Here is a 15,430-nt window from a genome sequence, read left to right on the forward strand (position 1 = left end):
ACTCTAGCTTGTTTCTTGGGACCATTTGTTTGGAATTTTTTCCAGCCTTTTACTCTGAGCTAGTGTCTGTCTTTGTCATTGAGGGTGTTTCCTGTATGCAGAAAAATTCTAGTTCCTGTTTACATATCAAGTCTGTTAGCTTATGCTTTTTTATTGAGGAATTGAGTCCATTGATGTCAAGAGATATTAAAGGCCAATGATTGTTGTCTCCTGTTATTTTTATTGTTAGTGATGCTATTATGGTTATGTGGTTATCTTCTTTTGGGTGTGTTGCTAGATCATTAATTTCTTGATTTTTCACAGTGTAGTGTTTCTTCTTGTGTTGTAGTTTTCTCTCTACTGCCCTCTGAATGTCTATTTAAATTTGGTTTTGTCATGGAATATCTTAGTTTTTCCATCTATGGTGATTGAGAGTTTTGCTGGATATAGTAACCTGGGCTGGCATTTGTGTTCTCTTATTATCTATGTAACATCTGTCCAATATCTTCTGGCTTTCAGAGTCTCTGTTGAAAAGACTGGTGTAATTATCTTTTTGTATTTTACTTGGCCTTTTCCCCTTACTGCTTTTAATATTCTTTCTTTGTTATGTGTTCTTTGTTTAGTGTTTTGGTTATTATATGATAAGAGAAATTTCTTTTCTGGTCCAACGTATTTGGTGTTCTACAGGCCTCTTGCACTTTTATGGTCATCTCTTCCTTTAGATTAGGGAAGTTTTCTTCTTTTTGATTTTGTTGAAGATGTTTTCTGACCCTTTGAACTGGGAATCTTTGCTCTCTTCTATACCTATTATTCTTAGGGTTGGTCTTTTCATTGCCTCCTGAATTTCATGTGTATTTTGAGTTAGGAGCTTTTTGCACTGTGTATTTTCTTTGACTTTGTGTCAATAACTTATATGGTATATTCTATGCCTGAGATTCTCTCTTCTATCTCTTGTATTCTGTTGGTAATGTTTGGCTTTGTAAATCCTGACTTCTTTCCTAGGTTTTCTATCTCCATGGTTGCCTCCCTTAGTGATTTGTTTTTTATTGTTTCTATGTCTATCTTTAGATCCTGGATGGTTTTATTCAATTCCTTCACCTGTTTGACTGTGTTTCCTTGTATTTCTTTAAGAGATGTATGTGTTACCTCTTTAAAGAATTCTATCTGTTTACCTGTGTTCTCTTGTATTTCTTTAAGGGAGTTATTTATGTCCTCCTTAAGGTCCTCTATCATCTTCATGAGATGGGATTTTTAGGTCAGAATCTTGTTCTTTAGGTGTGTTTGGGTATCTATAGCTTGCTGTAGTAGAACTGGGATCTGATTTTGCAAAGTCATATCGGTTCTGTTGTTTTTATGCTTGCCTCTTGCCATCTGGTTATCTCTAGTATTAAATGGCCTTGCTGTCTCTGATTGGAGCCTGTCCCTCCTCTGAGCCTGGTTATGATCACCTCAGGCCAGGCTGTCTATGTATGTGGATTCGAGTCTGGAACACCTAATTTGTGAGCCTGGCTATAGAGTACCTCGTTGGAGTGATGCTGTCTCTAGTTGTGAGAAGAGTTGGGGCAGGGTGCTAGAGCATATAATCTGCCTCTAGGCAAAGTTGCAGTTTGGGCAGGAGATATGTCTCCAGCAGGGTGGGACGTCCTGCATCCTCTGGGTCACAGGGACACTTGTCACTTAGGACAAGTACTGGGACTGGGGGAGTGGTCTTACCTGTGAGTTTAGTTGTGTAGGAACTCTTAGGAATCAAGCTGTCCATGACTATTTCTTACAGATATTATTGTTTTGAAGTTAAAAATATAGCTCATACCATAAAAGAAGTGAGATATAGTTTATTCTGCAGATGAATATAAATGACTGTAGCCCAAGAACACAGATCTAGGTTAGCCCAAATATCATGGTGATGATTATATGACATAGTATTCTGTCTTCAAAACTTTTCAAGAATAAAACTTTATCACACTGGATGAGGTCAGTGGCATGTACTGAGACAAGTCAGAAACAGATTCACATCAAAACAGGGATAGGAGAAAGGGGCCAGCTAAGAACCTAACACCCTTTGTTAGGTTCTACTCAACCAGGGCTTATCTTGCTGTGATGAATGGATGCCATAGGCATTTTTTGAACTTTTTAAAACAAAGAGGCTATGAAATGTTGAATGAGATTTTCCATTGTTATTTTCTATCACAATTCTTACATTATAAGGTTCCAGTTAAAAACAGAATAATACTCTTATGGTTTCTCTTTGTAAACTGGTGAATAAGGTAAAAGCAAAGCATTGCAAATTAACTTACTGGCAGTTTTGGATGGTATAAAAAGATCAAAGGATCCTTGAAAAGTAAAGAAAAATATACACTTTATTTTTTTTTCAACTTATATTTTTTGCACTTCAAAATCACTTGAAGAATAGTTCAAATTTATAAAGTTACTATTGTTGAACAGAATTAAATAAAATTCCTGAAAAGGAAAGCCAAAGTTACTTCATTGTACTAGTGAAGATAGATGATTCAAGCAAGCCATTACAACAAAATTAGTCTAGGTCACAGATGCTCATTATTTTTCCAATAAATTGAGGTTGTATCAGATTGTGGGTCACATTAACTTATTGGTATTGATAATAAGGCAAATTAAGTATCTGCCTACATTAGCTTAATTTTTCTCCTGAGAAGAATATTCTCCAAGTCAAATTATATTTTCATACCTACAAATATTTTATATAACTTCTACAAGATATTTCTTAGCATTAGAACACATGTTTCATAACTTGAAGAAATTATAAACCATGTTAGGAAGCAGCTATCTCTCTAAGCAGAGATGTGTATTTTCTGTGAGTTTGCACTTGCACTGGATGACTTTCTTTGAAGTTGAAACAAGGACTTGTAGCTAAGACTCACTTGTAAAAATACAAATTCTTTTACCTCTTCCCATATCAGCTATGGTTGAAAGTGTGTTTACATTGTAAATGAAGCCTCCATCTTTTGAATAGGTAAAGGAGAAATCCAGAGCTCATCAACTCGCTTTAGTTTGGAGACAGTTTGGGATACAATTTTACATAGGTTGATATTACCTACAGGCAGGAAACCTTTTCACACAAAGACTTATACATCGCTCTGTCCAAGACATATCTGGACGTGAATAGGGCAGAGATTGAATAGGTTCTCAGAGATAAGCTCACAGCTCAAGGGAAGAGTTCTAAACAAAATAATGTGGCCAGGTGATGGTGGCACATGCCTTTAAACCCAGCACTTGGGAGGCAGAGGCAGGCAGATTTCTGAATTTGAGGCCAGCCTGGTCTACAGAGTGAGTTTCAGGACAGGCAGGGACACAGAGAAACCCTGTCTCAAAAACAAAACAATAAAACAAAAACAAATAATGTAAGTCTTTAATTTTCAGAGATTTAGAAAGGTGATAAAATATTGAAAAATATTTCTAACATATCTGCTACTAAATCTGGAAAAAATTATTCACAAAAGCATCTATCTATATGGCCCTTTTGTGTAATCCCCCACTGCTTTCTGAAGTCTTTTCCTCAGTCGAGAAATTCTCCTCTAGGTACTAGGTTAGGACAATTTTAGCTGCAGTGATAATTTCATCTTGTGAAATAAAAGCACTATTTCTGGATCCAAACACACTTAAGCACAGGTATGTTTGTTGATGGACACACAAGAGTTTTTTCCAGGAAATTTAAGAGGATCATTTGAGAGTGTCTTCTTCCAGGAAGGAGGGTGAGAGAGAGTAGTCTCTCAGAGATAAGCTCCTATCTCAAGGGAAGAGTTTTGTAAATCTTTCATTCTTTAGAGATGCAAAAATGAGATAAAATATAGAAAACTATTTCCAAGTCTCAGCTACTTGATCTGGCACATGGAATAATATTACCAAAGAACTATGGTAGAAGGATGATTGATAACTCACAGAACAGCATGAAAACCTTGAGATAGCCAGGTAGCATAGTGTCCTGGGTCAGATATCCAGGAGAGGGAAACTAGACAAGTGTAGAAAATGCAGACCATTTGCAACCTTGCAAACTGTTTTAATAGCAAAGAAAACATAACTCTAAGAAGCACTTAGCGTTCTCTAAGTACTTTCTCTAAGAACTACTACATGGGAGACACAGTGGAAAGTATAGTCTCCTGTGAAATATGTTTTGCAGGAACATGAATGTAAGTTTCATATCCTGAAACAAATTATATTCCATGTTATAATAAACTCAGACCAACTTTTTTTTTTCTAAAGTCACAAAATATATTTATTCAACTCAGTAAGAATCTAGAAATCTGAAGACATATCCTTTGAAAACTAAGATAACAAAAGACCTTGGCTCTAGATCATTTGGAATATTACTTGCTGGGGAATGTATAGGATATTTTCAATTAGCATTTTTAAAGCACATTTATTTTTCCCTCATGAATCTATTTGATTTCCCTTCCAAGTTACTATTTTAAGAAACCATATATTCAAGTTGTAGATTAGGCACTCTGAATGTCTGTGCAGAACTCAAGTGTTGTTCCAGACATTTTCTTCTTATAGACAGCATCAAATTGCTCAGTTTGGGCCATTGTGAAGTAATTTTTCCAGTCCCCAACAATACCTGAAAATAATAATAACACATGAAAGAGTAAAACACAAATTACAAAGAAAAAACTAATAGACACCAGGGAAAGACAGGATACTTAAGGGATGAAGTTGAAAAATAATTCATTTGTTTCAAAGAAAATTTCTAATATGAAAGAACAAAGAAAAGTGTTATTAGTTTGATTCTAATGTGGAACAAAGGTAATATAATATATAGGCACATACATTTAGGTATCTGATTGATCTTTAAAAATAATCTCATATTGAATAAATATACTGTTCTATAGCATCATTTAAAAAATATTGTCATCAAAAATGAGGCTTATAACTAAGCACAGAGTTCATATTTCAAGAGTTATTTTAAGAGAGATGATTTTCTTATCTAAGTTCTCAATAAGTATACTATTTCATAGGAGAGATGTTATATTTTTTTCTCACTGTCCTGGGTCATGGAGTTATAGTTCAATGTTCAGCGGTAAGAAGACATTTTATTTTCCAGTTATACTCTGGAAAAAAGTTAACTGTTTATTGTCTAGAAGAGCCATCAAATAGGAAGCAGATGAGTATAATTTCCTAGAATTTACAAATGAGAATTCTGTTCTCATTGGAAGGTACTTGTCCCCTAATTCACAAGATTTCAACATTCATTGTGATTTACATGAGAATAACATCAAAACTAAACATAAATAAATAAGACCTCTGAGCCAACTTGAGACAAACAGATGACTTTGAATATTTCAAGGAACAAGTGCTTCATGCAGGTATTCAAGGGGAGCCTGTACTATACCTGAATTGAGTAAACACTCATCTTATTGAATGAGTAGATGAATAAATGAATCTAGACAATTGCCACAAATATTTTATATTTATTCATAATTTCTGATTAAAGTCTTCTAAATTCTTATGTGTTATTTCATATAGTATTTTTCCAAAATTTATACCACAGGTGTTATGTTTTACATATTTTATCAATGTTGCAAGTAGAACATTGGATAATTGATGTATTTAATGTTATTGATTTAGAAAGAACTACAGTCTAGATAAAGTTTGGATGAGTCTAACCATAGAACATGCCATTTTCTTCCTCTCCAGGAGATATAAAGACTTCACAATTTTATGTCAGCATATTTTCTTCATTGATGAAGCTGCACAGCACAAAATGTCAGATACAGACATGGGATTCTTCAGTTGTTGAGCTATCAGGAGATTATATCCATCTTCATAAGACTGGAGTTACACTCTGAGAAATAGCACTCAGTGACACAACTGATTTGAACTACTTTAACAAGAGAATTATTTTAAAATCTTGATTAGAGAAAATTTTATGTAAATAAATGTATATGCATATACATCAGTCATGTTTGTTCCAAATTAAAATACTAATATCACTTGTCCTTGTTCTGTTATATTATAAATTATCTTTGAAGACAAGTGCCATGTTTTCCAGATAAATGTAATACTTGCTAGTTTATTAAGATTAAAATTATTATTAAAACATCATAATAAATGCATTTCAAATTTGTTTTGATTGTATGTCTATATCTATATAGACACTTTGTTTTATTTTTGTTCAGCACTAAAGTGTATCCTATTGTTCTGTCTCTATTCCAATAAATAATAATCAGAATAGAGGGTGACATTAGTAAGAATAAAGATTTTAATTATTTAAGTTACTAATCTATGATAAGTGTTGATTTATTATTACTGATACGGACTATGAATAAGAAGCCACGATAGATATGATTTACTTCAATGTAAACAAATAATTTCAACGGTGAATTCTGTAGTCTTTTAAGTTAAATTTGGACTCTGTTTCCAGTAATTTCGATAGTATTTGTAAGTAGGAAAAATTTCTCGAAAGGAAAAGAAACTTCTTTTTGATGAGGCATCTTTATAAAAATGACAATTACTTTTTAAATGATATGAAGCTTGTAAGAAGTTGCATTTTGCTAGGCAAACTGCCACTGAGGAAAGAAAAGGGTCTAGGCCAATTTGTAGACTGGAGTAGAATGATGGAAAGGAAACTGCATAGTAATTGTAAAAGTCAACTGCATTTAGAGTAGCAAAGGAGAAAGATATTTATTGAACCTTTAGTAACCTTGTATGTACATTATTCTTTGTAAAACCGAATCTAACAAAGCAACGTTGTAAGTATTTTAGTTTTCATTGATTTCCTATGAAGAACAGAAGCTTTAAAAAGTTAAATAAAACAGTAAAAGTCAGAACTGTTTTTTCAGAAGAAAAGAAAGGTGACAGTTACATACAGTTAGCAAAGTTTTACCTTTTCTCATGAAAGGGGACTTGCTGTGGTCCATCATTGCTGTGGGCAGATGGGTGTAATTGACCAGGGGGTTTTCCTTCATCATTTCAAAGGAGGTGTGATGGACGATCCTGTCCAAGGCCTCTTCATCCAAGGTCTTGTCTAGAAAGCTGGCTATCTTCTTGATTTCTTTCTTTGGGTTCTGTCAGTGAGTTAAATGATAAATGCATGGAAATAGAAGACATGTAACATTCCATGAGCTTGTGCACTCAGGTACACAGAAAGAAACACTCAAGTGAAACTATAAAAATTAAACAAAATTCATCTTCATCTTTTAGCTTATAGTATACTATGACTTAAGGTTTGTTACTTTAAGGTAGACAATTAAACCATTGATATATCAAAAAGATTTTGAGAAAAATAATATTGAAACTAAAATTGAGAGATTCTAATATTTAGAATTAAACAAACTGTACCATCTATTGAGAGGTTGGTTTCAATTCTTAGGAGAAGACACAGCTTTAATTCTTAGGATAGAATTTTGAAATATTTTCCATATGGTCAAAAAAAGGGAAAGAAGTGGTTAGAACTAGGTTTGAGGAGTTCATTTAATGAGAAAATTATAAAAACCTGGAAAGATAAAAATGTTTGGGGAAAAATAATAACACTCTAGGACATATTCATAAAGAGATTGGACTGTATTTTTATTAAATAGGAAAACAATGACATTTTAAAACATTCTTAGCTCTGTGTGTGCATTTATACACACATATATGTATTGGCAAGTGATCTTGCAGTAAGGGAAGTTTTGGCAATATAATCAGGTAGTGGAGAAGAATGCAGTGTCTGCAAGATTAGTAAGAAGGAAGAGCTCATTGAATCTTCCTTTGCAACACATTCTCAATAAACAAGACCAACACTTTATATATATATATATATATATATATATATATATATATATATATATATATATATAGCAGCAGGCATGGAGGAATAAATGGGGTGAGAGTGAATCTGTGTCCCACCAGAGTTCTGGTGCTCTGAGTTGGCAGACAAAGGGAACTGCTATGCTCTCCATGTGTCCAGGGTGGGTGTCTGGCTGTGTGAAGCCATGGACTCCAGCCCTCATGGGGTGGACAGAGGGCAGTATGAAGTCTCTGGGCCTCACAGAGGCCAGAGAAAATAGATTCTCAGTCTTGGACATCCCAGATGCCACTGTATGTCACAGAAGAGCTGAGAACAAAGTGGGGTCCCCAGGGGTGGCTCAATCAGTCCTGGAGCTGAAAAGAGGAGAGGGCAGGGAGAGAGGGGGTTCTGGATGGTTCCCACGCAGTCCAGAGTCCTTGGGTCTGTGGCTGGAGTACAGGAAGGCCTTATGTTGGGAGGTTCGACATGGCTCTTTAGGAGGAAAGCCTGTCCCATCATTCAAGTACCACAGGCCTTGATGAGCAGAGACATTCTATGGTTTTAGAGCTTTACTTTAGAAAGGCACAGATAAAGAGAGAAGATAAAAGAAAGAGAGGGAGCTGCGCGGTGGTGGCACACGCCTTTAATCCCAGCACTTGGGAGGCAGAAGCAGGCAGATTTCTGAGTTGAGGCCAGCCTGGTCTACAGAGTGAGTTCCAGGACAACCAGAGCTACACAGAGAAACCCTGTCTCGAAAAACAAAAAAAAACAAAACAAACAAACAAACAAACAAAAAAAAACCCAAAACAACAACAACAACAAAGATGGGCTGGCCATGACCACATGGAGAGAATTGGGGAAGTAAGGGAGAAAAGGAGAGCTAGAGGTAAGAATGAGAGAGGTGAGAGCTTAAGAGAGGAGGGGCAAAGCAGTCCCCTTTGTAGTGGACTGAGTGAGCTATCTTGCAGTTGTAGGGTAGCTATGGGGAGGAGCATCCCTGGCTATTGTCAGGTAACTGTGAGGGTGGAATCTAGTTAGAATGAGATATGCTCTGAGGTCTCCCAGAAATACATTCTGAAGCATCACCATACAGAGGGTCATGCTGCCACTAACAATTTGGTTACTACATTCAAACATTCTTAAAGGTTTATCAAAGGTTCTTTCCATGAATGACTACTGAAGCACAATATTTATGGGGAGCACCATGTTAAGTACTGTAAGCATAGTTTCACAATCGACAGGTTTTTAGTTTCTATCATGGATTTGAGAATTGAAAGATGTTCTAAATTGTATATCTGGACTTCTTCAAACAAAGAAACATTTCCATAAATTTTTCAATGGTGTGTGAGGGTAGGCATGATTATCCCGTGTTAGTAGAAAAGATCAGAATAATGGTAAAGGATACTGCAGTAATGTTGAACAAAGTTGCATCACACAAACTAGCTGAATTCATGAACTAAAATAGAATGAAAAAGTTCCTAAGAAAGATAAGAGAGATACAACAGAAATCATTTGACTCGCCGGGCGTGGTGGCGCACGCCTTTAATCCCAGCACACGGGAGGCAGAGGCAGGTGGATTTCTGAGTTCAAGGCCAGCCTGGTCTACAAAGTAAGTTCCAGGACAGCCAGGGCTACACAGAGAAACCCTGTCTCGAAAAACCAAAAAAAAAAAAAAAAAAAAAAAAAGAAATCATTTGACTCAATTCAAGTCCAAAGCATAGGAACAGTAGACTTCATTTATACTATACTCAAAACCTAACTGAAATCATGGAAAACAAAAAAGAAAAGGAAAGTCAACACCTAAAGAAAAATAAAAATTGTACAGAATGACTTGTTGAACAAAACGAATTGAGTATGCTTTGGAGCCTGCTATATTAATTCCATTGCAGATTTGAAATTCAATTTAAAAATGCTGAACGTACAGATATAGGGATGACTCACAGATAAATATTGGTGGAAATGCTGAACAAAGGCATGAAGGTCACACTACCTCAAGCAAGTGCAAAGGGAAACAACTCGGAGCTCACACCGATACCAAGCACACAATCATGAGTGCAAAGTCCTGATTAACCCAGGGTAGAATTTGTGAATGAAAGGTGGGTTGAAAAGAAAAGAAAAAATATACATAAATGATTTCACAATTGCAAAGTGGTTACTGATCTGATAGACTTGCAGATAATAGACATGGGTAATAGGAAAGCAGCCATTTAATTTGGCTTCCAAATTTAACTCAAAAAATAAAACAATGATTTTCCTGTGACACAGTGTACACATTATTCAGAATAAATATTTAATATGTTACCTGTTTCAATTCTTCATAGTATAAGTAAAGTAAAGGATGCTCTTCCCTCTTTTCCCACCAACTCTTAACATGATCGAACCATGAACCATATGCCACTAAAATAGAAAATAATAGTATTTTCAGAAGTATTCATCAGATCAAATCTTTGTGTGTGTGTATGTGTGTGTGTGTGTGTGTTTGTGTGTGTGTGTGTGTGTGTGTGTTTGTGTGTGTGTGATAAGTCAATTGCAAAGACATTTTGTTGATTTTAGTAATCAAAGAAGGTGAGACTATAGGATAAGTTTCCAAGAAGGTAAAATTAGTCAATAATAGATTTACAATCAACTTTGAAAACATACATTACAAAGAGAGTATTCCAAGTAAGAATAGATTATTGCCACTTAGTCAGGCTGATACCCATGGAAAATTCATTACATAACAGAATTTGAATCTAAATATCACAGAAATCACATGTGTAATAGATCTAGCTAATGATGCGCAAAACATGGAGAAGAACTTTTAACACTGGGAATGTGTTCATATGCCAGTGATAATTATCATACTTTGCAAGATGAATTTTATGGTAAAAATTTAAATGTACCTTACTACAATGGAATTTAATATATAAATTGTACCAAACTTGAATGTTCTGACTTTAAAAATCATGAAAGATAAATCAATTATGTCAATTTTGCAACATTCTAAGTTAAAAACTAACATTTCAAAGCTAAGGCTTAGGCCTACCTACCATTTCCAGCTAGGAATTTCTCCAGATATTCTTCCCAGGTGCCAGGAAGAGGATGAATACTATTCATCAGATCAAAATGATAATAGGATACAGCAACATCCTTGCCATTTCGAGCAAGGTAAATCATCTACACAAGAAAGGAAAAAAAAGCAAAGGGTGCTGCATTATTAATAAAGAAATACAATTGTAAGTTAATAAAAGAGCAAAGGACTTTTTCTTCTAGAAATTGTGGTTGATAATGCATCTATCAGCACTTCTCCTCCCCCCTCCTCCCTCCTCCTCCACCTCCTCCTCTTCCTCTTCCTCCTCCTTCATCTCCTTTTCTTCCTCCTCCTCCTTCACCTCCTCCTCCTTCTTGTGAAGGTATGAGCTTATTTGACTTATATGTTATCATTATAAGAGGAAGCCAAGGCAGGAACTAAAACAAATGTGATAAAGAAACACTGTACACTGCTTATTGGCTTGTTTCCCACAGCTTCCTCCTCAGCCTCCTCTCTGTCTCTGTCTTTGTATCTCTGTCTCTGTCTCTTGCTGTCTCTCTCTCCCTGTCTCTTTCTGTCTCTCTCTGACACTGTATTTCTCTGTCTTTGTCTCTCTCTCTCTCTCTCTCTCTCGCTCTCTCTCTCTCTCTCTCTCTCTCTCTCATTTTCTCAGAGCATCCCCCTTCTCTCCTCCTACTTTATTCCCCAATTTCCCTCTCCCAACCCACCATGGAGAATCAAGTCTCATCAGGACTAAGTATATACTCTTCCACTGAGGCCAGACAAGGCAGCCCAGCTATAAGAAAGGGTTTCAAAATCAGTTAACAGAATACAAGTCCAAGACAGCTCCAGCTCCTGCTCCAATTGTTAGAGGACCCACATGAAGACTAAGCTGCACAGTTGTTACATGTGTGTGTGTGGGCCGGCAGGAGTGGGTAGATCCAGTCTGTTTTTCCTCTTTGGTTGGTGGTTATGTCTCTGTGAGTCCCGTGTGCCCAGGTTAGTGGGAGCTCTGTAGGTCTTCCTGTGGGGACCCTTCTTTCTCCCTCAATATTTCCCATGATTCTTCCATGAGGTTGGATGAGCTATGCCTAATGTTTGTATGTGGGTCTCTGCATCTGTTTTCATGAACTACTAACAGCACTTCTTTTTTTTTTTTTCTTTTCTTTTCTTCTTTTCTTTTTATTGGATATTTTATGTATTTATGTTTCTTTTTTTAATTTTTAATATTTTTTATTACGTATTTTCCTCAATTACATTTCCAATGCTATCCCAAAAGTCCCCCATACCCCACCCCCACTTCCCTACCCACCCATTCCCATTCTTTTGGCCCTGGCATTCCCCTGTATTGGGGCATATAAAGTTTGCAAGTCCAATGGGCCTCTCTTTCCAGTGATGGCCGACTAGGCCATCTTTCAATACATATGCAGCTAGAGACAAGAGCTCCGGGGTACTGGATAGTTCATCATGTTGTTCCCCCTATAGGGTTGCAGATCCCTTTAACTCCTTGGGTACTTTCTCTAGCTTCTCCATTGGGAGCCCTGTGATCCATCCAATAGCTGACTGTGAGCATCCACTTCTACCCAAGATATAAGATACAATTTGTTAAACGCATGAAACTCAAGAAGAATGAAGACCAAAGTGTGGACACTATGCCCCTTCTTAGAATTGGGAACAAAACACCCATGAAAGGAGTTACATAGACAAAGTTTGGAGCTGTGATGAAAGGATGGACCATCTAGAGACTGCCATATCCAGGGATCCATCCCATAATCAGCTTCCAAATGCTGACACCATTACATACACTAGCAAGATTTTGCTGAAAGGACCCAGATATAGCTATCTCTTGTGAGACTATGCCGGGGCCTAGCAAACACAGAAGTGGATGCTAACAGCACTTCTAATGTAGAATCTCTTCACATGAATTTATTAAGGTTTTGGTTACCATACAAAGATGATACTTTCATATATAAGCATGATTACACTTTGTTTTACCTTACACACACCAAATTCTTTACATAAACTCAAGTAAGGAGAACTAGATAATTTGCACAGCAGAGTTACTATCAAAGACATCATGAAATTTTTAGGCAAATGGATGGAACTTGAGAATATCATTCAGAGAGAGGGAACCCAGATCCAAAGGATATGCATGGTATGTAGTCACTTATAAGTGGACATTAGCTATAAAATACAGGATACCCACACTACACTTCACAGGCCCAATGAAGCTATATAAGAAAGAAAGTCCAAGCAAGATGCTTGAATCTCACTTAAGAAGGGGGAATAAAATTGTTGTAGGAGGGAAATGGAGGGGGAGAGAACTGGGTAGGAGAGAGATTGGGGAGGGAAATGTGAATAATTCAAGATCAGTTGTGGGAAGGGACAGAGATATGGCAAAATGGCAATGTGAATGGATGGAAATCTATAGCTGGCAGGTTGGGGAGGTTAGGAGTATCTCAAGATATATGATATGGAGATTCGTTTGGGTCAGAGCCACCCCCACCATCTTCCTTCTGAACCTGCCAGAGGCCACCAGGGGCCCTAGAGTACTCTCCATCTTTCAGGACTTCAGGATCACCTCGGGATCATGGGTGAGTGGAATGCAACATCAGGTCCAAAGAATCAAGGAGGATCTTGTGCCAGCAGAAGCAGGGGCAGAGGAACCCCACCAAACCAGAGGCTGGGATCCGTTCAGTTCAGGGCCAGCCCCACCATCTTCTGCATGAACCCAGCCAAGGGTGTCTAGGGCCCCAGAGGACTCTCCACACCACAGGACCCGTAGCACACCCAGGACCTCGTGATCACCTGAGAACATGTGGAGGACAGAAGCAACAGAGCTTCTTTGACAGGGTCCCTTTAAGACTTTATCCTCAGCCAGGAGGCAGATCTGAGCCCCAGACCCCTGGGCACATTCCTTGCCAGAGGAAAGTCAGCCTACAGGGAGGGTCAGAAATCTGGAACTCTGACCCCAGGACTCAGTAGGTGGATCAGAGCTCCAGATTTCTGGACACCTGCCCTACAAGAGGAGAGATTGCCTGCAGAGAGTGCTCTGACCACTGGAACTCAGGTGAAAGTTGGACTCCCAGGAGTGCTGACAGAGGCTAACAGAATCACAGGAGGATCAAGCTCTAGCCAGAGACAGCTTGAACATTAACATTTCCGATGGTGAAAGGCAAATGTAAGAATCTTACTAATAGCAACCAAGAACACTGGGCATCATCAGAGCCCAGTACTCCCACCTCAGCGCGTCCTAGATACCTCAACACACCCAAAAAGCAAGACACAGATTTAAAATCATATCTCATGATGGTGGTAGAAGATTTTAAGAAGGGCATTAATACCTCGCATAAAGAAATACAGGAGAACACTGCTAAACAGGCAGAAGCCCTTAAAGAGGAAGCACAAAAATTACTCAAGGAATTACAGGAGAACATGGATAAACAGAAGCCGTTAAAGAGGAAACACAAAAATCCCTCAAGGAATTACAGGAGAACACTGCTAAATGGGTAGAAGTCCTTAAAGAAAAAACACAAAAATCCCTTAAAGAATTACAGGAAAACACAACCAAACAGGGGATGAATTGAACAATGCCATCCAAAATCTAAAAATGGAAGTATAAACAATAAAGAAAACCCAAAGGGAGACAACTCTAGATATAGAAACCCTAGGAAAGAAAACAGGAGTCATAGATGTGACCATAAGCAACAGAATACAAGAGATGGAAGAGAGAATCTCAGGTACAGAAGATTTCATAGGGAACATGGACACAACAATCAAAGAAAATCCAAAATGCAAAAAGATCCTAACTCAAAACGTCCAGAAAATCCAGGACACAATGAGAAGACCAAACCTATGGATAATATGAGTAGATGAGAATGAAGATTTTCAAATTAAAGGGCCAGCAAATATCTTCAACAAAACTATAGAAGAAAACTTCCCATACCTAAAGAAAGAGATGCCCATGAACATACAAGAAGCCTACAGAACTCCAAAAAGACAGGATCAGAAAAGAAATTCCTAATGATACATAATAATCAGAATATAAAATGCACTAAATAAAGACAGAATACTAAAAGCAGTAAGGGAAAAAGGTCAAGTAACATATAAAGGCAGGCCTATTAGAATTACTCCAGACTTCTCACCAGAGAATATGAAAACCAGGAGATCCTGGACAGATGTTATACAGACCATTAGAGAACACAAATGCCAACCCAGGCTTCTATACCCAGCAAAACTCTCAATTACCATACATGGAGAAAACAAAGTATTCCATGACAAAACCAAATACACATAATATCTTTCCATGAATCCAGCCCTTCAAAGGATAATAAAGGGAAAACACCAGCACAAAGATGGAAACTACACCCTAGAAAAAGAAAAAAAAATCCTTCAACAAAACTAAAAGAAGACAGCCACAAGAACAGAATTCCAACTTTAACAATAAAAATGACAGGAAGCAATGATTACTTTTCTTTGATTTCTCTTAACATCAATGAACTCAACTCCCCAATAAAGAGACATAGACTAAAAGACTGGCTACACAAACAGTACCCAACATTTTACTGCTTACAGAAAACCCACCTCAGGGACAAAGACCAACACTACCTCAGAGTAAAAGGCTGGAAAACAATTTTCCAAGCAAATGGTCTGAAGAAACAAGCTGGAGTAGCCATTCTAATATCGAATAAAATCGATTTCCA

General features: G+C 37.2%; 1 protein-coding gene across 6 annotated transcripts in view; it reads right to left on the minus strand.

The window, feature by feature from the left end:
* Window positions 1-1,916: 1,916 nt before the first annotated feature.
* Window positions 1,917-15,430, minus strand: part of Sult1b1 (sulfotransferase family 1B member 1) — a 36,475-nt gene continuing 22,961 nt past the window's right edge. For all 6 annotated transcript variants that reach the window (XM_021162314.3, XM_021162313.3, XM_029478004.2 and 3 more), the window contains 4 exons: window positions 10,747-10,873; window positions 10,020-10,114; window positions 6,833-7,013; window positions 1,917-4,567 (listed from right to left, as the gene is read on the minus strand). In XM_021162314.3, the coding sequence (XP_021017973.1) occupies window positions 4,446-4,567; window positions 6,833-7,013; window positions 10,020-10,114; window positions 10,747-10,873 (525 nt within the window). In that variant the 3' untranslated portion in view covers window positions 1,917-4,445. The remainder of the gene's footprint in view (window positions 4,568-6,832; window positions 7,014-10,019; window positions 10,115-10,746; window positions 10,874-15,430) is intronic.

This window comes from Mus caroli, unplaced genomic scaffold (assembly GCF_978045245.1).
Source record: "Mus caroli unplaced genomic scaffold, Mus_caroli_1 scaffold_4, whole genome shotgun sequence".
NCBI classification, from domain to species: Eukaryota; Metazoa; Chordata; class Mammalia; order Rodentia; family Muridae; genus Mus; species Mus caroli.